At 39.2% G+C, this 9,337-nt stretch overlaps 1 protein-coding gene and 1 long non-coding RNA gene across 2 annotated transcripts; both read right to left on the minus strand.

The window, feature by feature from the left end:
- Nucleotides 1-1,874: 1,874 nt before the first annotated feature.
- On the minus strand, nucleotides 1,875-3,311 carry LOC143412927 (uncharacterized). The gene is made up of 3 exons (XR_013093436.1): nucleotides 3,176-3,311; nucleotides 2,395-2,510; nucleotides 1,875-2,250 (listed from the first exon to the last, which is right to left on the minus strand). It is a non-coding gene; the product is annotated as an uncharacterized LOC143412927 (long non-coding RNA).
- A 2,698-nt stretch (nucleotides 3,312-6,009) lies between these two features.
- On the minus strand, nucleotides 6,010-8,824 carry vtcn1 (V-set domain containing T cell activation inhibitor 1). Its single transcript, XM_004572001.1, has 4 exons — nucleotides 8,793-8,824; nucleotides 8,157-8,238; nucleotides 6,531-6,873; nucleotides 6,010-6,290 (listed from the first exon to the last, which is right to left on the minus strand). Exons 1-4 carry the CDS (start codon nucleotides 8,822-8,824, stop codon nucleotides 6,010-6,012), a joined length of 738 nt encoding a protein of 245 aa, XP_004572058.1.
- Between the last annotated feature and the right edge of the window lie 513 nt (nucleotides 8,825-9,337).

Consider the following 9,337-nt stretch of genomic DNA (forward strand, 5'->3'; position numbering starts at 1 on the left):
ACGGTGTGTTCACGCCGAACGCGATGGGCGCGAGAAAAAAGCCCCAAACGCCCCTAACTTGACGCGTGCACATTCGCACCTCTACGCGTGTCCAAGAAAAATCCATCGCGCCCCAAAATATCATATTTTAACGCGCGTGAACCGGAAATGTGGGAGGGATGTGGGAGGAAGTTTTGCCAGACAGGTATCTTTGCAAGATGGCAGGTGTCGAGCTAGCGCTTGAAGAGAGAGTCTCCCTTCTCTATTTACTGTGGAGAGCAGAGCAGCGGCGTAAAGGACATCCTCGCCGTACCTGGGTCCATCAGGTCCTCCAGAGGTGTGAGCAGTTTGGTGAGTTTCACCATTTGCTCCAGGAGCTGCGCCTGGATGACAGCCGATTCCAGCGCTATCACCGTCGGCCAGTTTGAGGACCTGCTTTCCCTCGTTGGTCCCAGCATCGCCCGCCTAAACACCAATTACAGGCGCTCAATCCCACCTGCAGAGCGCCTGTCCGTCTGCCTGAGGTTAGTAAAAGTGTTTTATTGATACCTGTGCTAATATGCTAAACCATCCAGTTACACACTGCTAACATGGATGTGCTATGCTAACAGTGAATGCTGTCGGTGTTTACTGAAAGCAAACTGTGGTACAGAGACGACTGTTTATAATATTTCTAGTGATACTCAGAAGGTCTCATCAAGTCCCGATTTAATTCGATTTATGCTGTTATCAGTGTTTGCATGATAGCATGGCTGTGGTGTCACATCAATGTATGCGCTCGGTGTTTGCTGATATCAAACTGTAGCATTAGGACCACTGAGTTAACCTTTGTAGTGATACTCACTCCTTTTTATTTAGACCTGGTTTGATTCTGGTATAGTTGAATATTTGTATATAATCCCTGCAGCTGTCAGACTATAACAGGCGTCACCAGCCTTTTATTAAAACAGAGTTAGATAAAACTGAACAGTTTGGTTCATCTTTAGTTACATGGTTCTATCTTGATAAGCTGTCTTATCACAGATTAATTTTTCAAAAATATTAATGATTTAAGCAAGGAAAGGGCTACATGTCAACACACAACTCTTTATTTCTATTAATGTCTCACTTCATTCCTACCTGATTGACATGTTTAGGAATTATGAGTGATTGGCTCACTGTAGGGGTAAAAGTTGCTACCAATCAAATTATGATATGTTAAAGTTAAAATAAAACACAACTGTTTTAGATATGATCTAATATACATTTTGTAATTATCCTTATAATTACAAAATGTTTTATGTAAGATTTAAGTTTTGTGATTTAAATCTGACATCACAAAAGTATTTTGGAATTTGAATAATGTATTTTGTAACTGCAGTACACATAATACAGATTTTGAACAATTTTGTCCAGGTTCCTTGTCACTGCGGACTCCTTCAGCACCAAGCGTTCAGTTACAGAGTCGGTGTGTCCACGGTGAGCCAGATCACCCCCCAGGCAGCGACGGCCACCTGGGACTGTCTAGTGGACGACTTCATGGCTGTGCCTTCACCTGGAGACTGGCGGTCCATCACAGAGGGATTCCAGGAGCGCTGGAACTTCCCTCTGTGCTGTGCAGCTCTGGATGAGAAGCACGTCCAGACAAAAGCACCCTATATATCATATAGGAGACACACACATTGATATACACTAAATATTTATTTCATTTCTTTTTTGTGGTGCCCAAATTGATGCACCTGCTTGATTTTGTTTAAACAATTATTGCACACTTTCTGTAAATCCAGTAAACTTCTTTTCACTTCTCAAATATCACTGTGTGTGTCTCCTATATGATATATTTAACTGACATTTTTTATTGTAACAACCAACGATTTATACAGGAAAATAATGTCTATTAACAAGGTTGCCCAAACTTTTGCATTCCACTGTATTAGTATATTTTGTCATTAGTATAATATGAAATAAATTCTACATGTGTCAAGTCGTGTGCCAACATTTGCTGTGTAGTAGAACTGAGACATTAGTCATTATAAACATTTATTTGAAATAATATTAAAAGTCTCAAACAGAAAAACATTAAACATAAATATATAAAATATAAGAATTTACAGAGAGACAGGAATAAAAAGGACCAGCTGCTCTCCAGAGCAGGAACAAGGCTGAGGAGGAAATGCTCCATTGGAGACTGGTGTGGACTCTTCAGGGACACCAGGATGGCCAGCTCCACCACCGATGGACCATCCTGGGACCCGTCCCTCATCTGCCTCGGAGCCGTCCTCCCCTGTGGGCCTGTAAAACAGCACAAAACACAAAGAAATGAGAAGGCTGCTACCAGATTTTAATTTCAACATTGAAAAAAACAAACAAACCAAAAACAGGATATAATCAGATTGGTTGTAGATATTTAGTAAAGGTGATCACAAGGGAACCCACCGACTAAAAAGGTATCAGTGCTTGCTGTACATATCTGTGGGTGCAGCAGCAGGAGCTCAGGGACTGGGCAGCCAGGAGAAGCAACAGGGGATGCTCTGCTTCAGAATCAGTTGGTTCTATCAATACAGTATTAAATGTTAACAGGTTGAAAATAATAATCGTAGAGTAGACAGTGGTCCCTCATTTATTGCAGCAGGGGTTCTCAGAATAACTAGCCCCTGGCCACGCACTTTATACACTGTTTTCTCCACACACATGAACATTACTCACAGTTCTCACAATTGATTCTCAAAGTGCAAACCTTTGTGGATTGCAAAACGTAAAAGTATTATTATGCCGCGGTTTGTCTTCATCTGCCTGCCACTTTCGTGCGCCTTTTTCCCTCGCGGTGCAGGTGTGTATTTCCGAATGAGGCTCATAGTTATGGGTGTTTTTGTGCTGTTTTTTCTATTGGACGTGATGGTTATCAAAACCAAACATGATAAATTTGGCAAGCGCAGGAGACACGACACGGAGCAGATTTGTCAATCAGGCTGCAGAATGCAATGCTGTCCGGTGCAAAAAAAAAGAAAATGAAAAGAAAAAAAAAAGAGGCAGTGACGGATGAACAGCGGGACCACTGTGTGCTGTTTATTAATAAACAATAAAATATATTCTTAAATGACAACATGCCTAAAAGCAGAACGGTATTTGTACGTCAGTGGGAAAATAGCGGTGGCTTGCTAGCTTTTGTGCGGCATCCCCGGGTCAGAGAAAACTTAAGAAAAATTAATTAACTTACCAGGTTGCCCGATCTCTTTACATATCTTCCTACAAGCTCGGTCCTTTATATTCCTGTCTCGGTCCAGAAAGCAGCTGGTGTCGTACAGCTACGGGTTGTTTGCTACGGCACTGATTAGCCTTCCTTCTATTGAAGAATAAAGGGCTTTGGCTGGATCTGCCCCTTTGAACTAGGTAACAGCCACGTCACCAGGCTCCTGATTGGTTGTCGCGGCGCGATTTGACGCTGGAGTTCAGATTTTTCCAACTCGAGCGGGGGGACGCGAAACGCGTGTATGCACAAAATGCAACACATAAACTCACGCGCGTGGTTTTTTTCGCGAGTCAAACGCCTGAAACGCGCTACACTCACGCGCGTTTCAGGCGTTTTGGCGTTTTCGCGACGCAAATCTGCTTCCGAATTTTCGCGGGAGCCGCAATCGCGGGTCAGCGCGCCTTTCCATTGACTTTACATGTAAGCCTGACGCTCTGCCTGCCTCTATCGCGTTCGGTGTGAATGTTGTTGTCGCATTTCAGGAGGACGCTGCTAAAATAGTTACACAATTACACAGTGAATTCGCGTTTATTATTTACAAAATATCACAGTTTTTGTCTTGGTTGTATCATTTTTTGTTGTTTTTATCCGCGACACCTTAATGACCGGTCCGTGAAAATACTGTCGGACATTAGACCGGTCCGTGGCGCAAAAAAGGTTGGGGACCGCTGCTTTAAACTGTTGTAAATGACCCGTCGTCCTATAATCTGTGGAACATACGAAATCACCTTTTGGGACAATGGCATCAACACCAAAAATAGCTGGCTGTGTTTACAGCACGGCACCAGGATTTCTAACAACTGATTCAGTTCACCCGAAGAAAAACATTAAAGAAGCATAATTACTTAGAAAAGAAGAAGAAGAAGCCACATTTAACGCAAAGGAGGAAAAGGGAGGAGAGATTGTGAACAATGTGTGAGCCAAGTTTGTTCCAGTTTCGAAGTGCTGTTTCTAGATGACAAACTAATCTTAAGGAAGTGTTGCTCACACTTCTCCTTTTCAGTCAGCCTCAATAATCTAGTGGAGATGTACGCGATTCCTAAAAATCGGTGTGAAACGTGGATGTGTGAAAAAGTTTTGCACATGAGATCTTGCTGAAACACAGTAAAGTCGAAATAAAATCCAGGAGCAGATAACTCAACTAAAATAATGGAAATAGGTGACATATGCACATTTAAGCAGGTAACAAAAGGCACAAAACCAGCCGGACACCAGGCAGATACATAGATGATACTATAATAATAAGATAATACTAAAAGAAAAAAGCTGACAATACCAAATACTTGAAAAACAATACGGGATGTGACTCACTGCATTATGTTGAACTATTGGCTGATTTTTTAGCTTTGTGTTTTCCTTTATGTAACAGGTTTTTCATCATAAATTGATGCAGAAAACACATTTGATGGAGGACCTCTGCAGACCAGAGAAATTAAACTGACACCTACCACCAGGGATAAAGCTTTTGTGCTGTGGATGTGGAAAGGACCCAAATGCAGACTTCTAATCAGGCAAAGTTAGTGTCACTACAGACAGGAGGACACAATCATCAATTCCCCAGGATTTACTTTCAAAGGTTTTAAGTAAAAAAACAAACAAACATTTTAAAGCAACACTGTCACCCTTGACATCACAAAAAGTATTTTTCAAAAATAAAACTTTAATTATTTAATTTTTTAAAATTGCGTCATTAATCAGAGTCTCATTGGGTGAAAATATATTTGTTGAGAGGAATTAGAGCAATAAGCATTTATAAAAACATCAGATGATGGAAATAGAACAACAGTATAAATCGAGTATGAATAAACGGCTGCAAACATCATCCGCACAAAATCCAAGAGGAATCTACAGATTTCTGTAGACTGAGGTGTTTAAGGTTTATTTGAAAGGTTCAGATTACCTGAACAGTTCTGCCACGGTTACTGGACACTGTCTGTAGTTTTTAGATTTAAATGAAAGGTGTAAGGCAACTAGAGGTAGAGCTTTCTAAAGAAATAAAGTGAGTGCTTCTAGAATTAGACATTAAAACTGTCACAGAAAATGTGCTAAAATGTAAATGTTTCAATGTTTTTCTTGTTTTGTTTCTATATTTCTGTATTTCATTATGTTACATGTCTGCATTAAAGTAAAATTTCAAAGTCAAGATAGCTGAATTTTACTGACATAATTTAAATGGAACTCTCAGTTCACACACTGTAAATGCATTAGAGGATGTAAAAAATAATATTAAAAGTTAATAGATAAACTATTAAAAACATCCAGCACAGAGTTAAATGGCACTACACAACTGTAACACACGCAGTAATAAATTACATTAAAGTAAAGCTACACAATCTTCAAAGAGGACCACTTTTGTGAATATCAGTCTTTACTTTGGACATATCCTGACCTTAAATGCAGCACACGCACACACATATGCAGCCAGGGGAAGTATCTGTCTATATCTGTTGTGTTTTTTTGTGTACATTAGTGTGTCAAAAGGTCACATAATAGATGCAGAGGAAACTGGTAATAATAATGAGATAAAGTGATCCAACTGGACGGAATGAAGCAGCACTGAAGGTGAAATAAGTCCTCCATGAAACGTCTGAGCCTGAAAAATATGAAAAATAATTAGTTTTTTTTAAACCTATAATGTTATTTGCCTAGCTATATATTTATTAATACATATATTTGCTTTTATTTTCTGGTAGATTTGATTTAAATTGAAGAAATATTCCTCTGACTTAGTGTTACACCTCCATAAATAAAAGGTAGGCCAAAGGATGAATTTTAGTCCTTTAGTACAAATGTGTTTGGTATCAGGTCAATGTAAAAGTATATAGACTACCTGATATAGTTGCCTCAGAAAGAGACATCACCAAGTTGTTTTCAATCCTGAAGCTGTAGGTGTCACTGACTTGGACCGACAGCAGTGTGCTGAAGATGCTGAATATCCCCTCAGAGTTTTCTGTGAAAGTGGAGCTTCCATTCAGGATGTTCTCAGTTTGGTTTAACCATGAAACGCTTGGCTTAGGGAACCAACTGACTGCCTCAGCAGACAGGGTGCCATTTGAGAAGGTGAAAGTGGGCGCTGAAAAAGCTGATGTAATAAAAGAGGGAAGAAAAAAATCCTGAATTAATATTGCAATCAAGAGTGAAGCTTCACTCAGTACTCACATTACTCAGAACAGCACGTTGGTTAAAATTCCCAGCATTACAAAAACTAGAAATACCCTTATACCATCTTATTCCAATGTGTTGCAAACCATGCTGCTAATGAATGCCAATAAAGAATGTTTAGATAAACACACAATTAATCTTGAAGAGTGAGTCATCCTACCTGCTGTTCTGAGTTGAATGCTGACCTCTCCTCCACCTTTAGAGGAGCTGATGCTGCATGTGTACTTCCCCTCATCACTGCGTCTCACATTCCTCAGCAGCAGAGAGGCATTGCCTGTGACTACAGCCTGAGGGAAGAGCTGAGTTCTCCCACTGAACTGTGACGCCTGATTCGTCAGATCCGGAGCTCCATTCTGATAAAAGTAAACCAGGCCGTTCAGGTCCGTCTTCTTCCAGGTCACTGTCACTTTGTCTTGGGAAGTTTGTGTGTCAAGATAGCAGCTGAGCAGCTGATCCTCACCAAGGTTGGCGACAGGCTTTGTACTGCTGCTTATCACATTGGACTGGGGCTCTGTGGGATGTGGACATTTTATACACATATTATAGACTAGCACATTTGAATCAGTTCCAATTTGTTGACAACTTAATAACCGATTTAAATGATATTTAGTGAAAGTGTTGTTTGCTTTTGGCAGTTATAAAACTTTTAGCAGGAAGATTTTAAGGACAAGTTCACATTTTTCACATTCACATATCCTGAGAGAGAGAGAGATAGAGACTGTGATTTCAAGAGATAGTTCAAGCAAAGCTATGACTATTTAGGGGTCTGAGTTAGTAAAAGTGATTAAATTCTAAAGACACAGATAGATAGACTGTATATAAAAGATGCTTCTAGCATACAGGTCTGAAAAACAAAGCCAGGGTGGAAATGTCCTATACCTGTCTTCTTTCTACTGACCAGCAGAGGGCAACCATTGTAGCTGTCAGGAAAAGAAATCTACTTCTCACTTGATTTATAACCTCAGTAAATATTTTCCTAATGCCTTTATGGTCTCAGTCAGTAGTATTATGACTTTATCATGTTTAGCTTGGAAATTATCGTGCCATTTATAAAAATAACCCACTCAAAGTGCGGTATGCTTTTTACTCTGTGACTGATGACTCACTACTGTATGAGCATGGCGTGTCCTTTGGTTCACAATCAGATCTTTTTTGGCATTCAGTTAAATTAAAAAAAGAAGTCCTTTTTTCAGGTAATAACATTGCACATATTTAATAAATTTGTAACTTAATAAAACTAACATGCCAATTAATCTAGCTTGAATGCTAGCTAGATATCAGCTTCACACATTCTTCTAAAATATAGTCACGCCCACTTTCAAGACATCAACAAGATGATGGCCAAAATACCAATTTCACAGGTTCATATAGGACAGGATTCCACAGTAAAAACTCAGGCGCACCATGGTTATGAATGAAACTATCAAATGATATTTAAAGTCAATATTCCCTTAATACCATGTTAAACCAGCACCAGTCGAGCATACCTAAACACACATAAACATTTTCTCAAGGAAATGAAACATGAATATAGAGTATATGTGTTACTTGGCTATCAACATTATTTCTGTCAAGTGGAAAGTCAGCCTCACAAATATTTAGAGATCATCACACGTGCAGATACAAATGAATATTCACAGTTAAACACTCGATGCTGTGCTGTGCCGTGTTGCCGTCCACATGGATTAACTGTATTTTAGTTTAGACAAACACAGCACGTGGTGAGCACACCCATGTATCACCCCAGGCCTCACCGAGCCATCACTAATGACAAGAGGATCCAAACAGATCTGTGGGTCTTACTTGAGAAGGCCAGAGAGAAGAAGAGGATGATGAAGAAACTAAGTATGACGATGATGACGAGCATGCTGTACAAAAAGAAAAACACAAGTGCAATTGTAACAAAACACATAGTATTAGTTTTTAAAGATTAGTTTCATAGCAGTTCTTCAAATAGCTTCTATTATTCTTCCTGGAACTGTAGGGTTTGGGCTCCATGCGTTGTGTCTTTTGGGTCTCGTGATGATCAGGACAAAAAACCCCATTGCAATAAGAAAGCTGGAGATTGTTTTCAATTCTTCTGTAAGTGTTTTCTTTGTGGTTCAAAAATGTTAATATTTTGTCCTGACAGAAATTTAAAGGAGAAATTTCTCTTTGACAGACTGTCAACAACTTTTATTTTGTTAGGGATCACATATTTAAACTAGTTGTGAAGCATAAGTTTAATCTTTAATAACATGTTGTTGTATTATAATCTGAAACTTTAGAAGTAATCAGCAACTACAGCTGTCAAATAACATCAAAAGTGAGATGTTTTCTTTCTCTACTGATGCAGTAAAAGCAAACATACTCGGTTACCACTGGAGACACCTAAATATTTTCAAAGTTGAATGACAACACTAAATATTCCTCATGGTCGCACCTGTAGAAGATGATTTGTCCGAGCGTGGCCATGGCTCCTGATGAAATCTCTTGAGACCAAGAAAAAAGGCAATTATTTATTCTTTATCCACTTTTTTATCCAAGTAATATATTTCTGCTGCTGTCTGTCAGCAGCCTGCACAGAACTGTCTGCTCAGCCTCTCTCAGAGCACTTAGAAAATACAATACAACACCATAAGTAAATATTACTTTTAAGGTGTGTTCTTCATTTTGGTTGACAGGTCATCATCCAGCTCGTTTATCTTATCAAAATAAAAGTTCATGTGACTGATTTACAAGAGAAAGAGATTATTTTTGTGATGTTAGTTAAGCTTTTACAAAGTGAAGGGATTACATCCAGAAAAACATTTTCACAGTAGTTATGACATAGAATATGTTTTTCATGTATATATTTATAGCATGCAGTACCGACTGCTGCTGGTTTTATTACGGCAAAAGCATAATATGCATACAAGGAAAAAGAGTAGCACCCTGGGCTTGGCAAATTTACTCAAGGTGGACAAAATTTGATCTGTCGAGGAAAAA

The sequence above is a fragment of the Maylandia zebra genome, linkage group LG16 (assembly GCF_041146795.1).
Source record: "Maylandia zebra isolate NMK-2024a linkage group LG16, Mzebra_GT3a, whole genome shotgun sequence".
In the NCBI taxonomy this organism is placed as follows: Eukaryota; Metazoa; Chordata; class Actinopteri; order Cichliformes; family Cichlidae; genus Maylandia; species Maylandia zebra.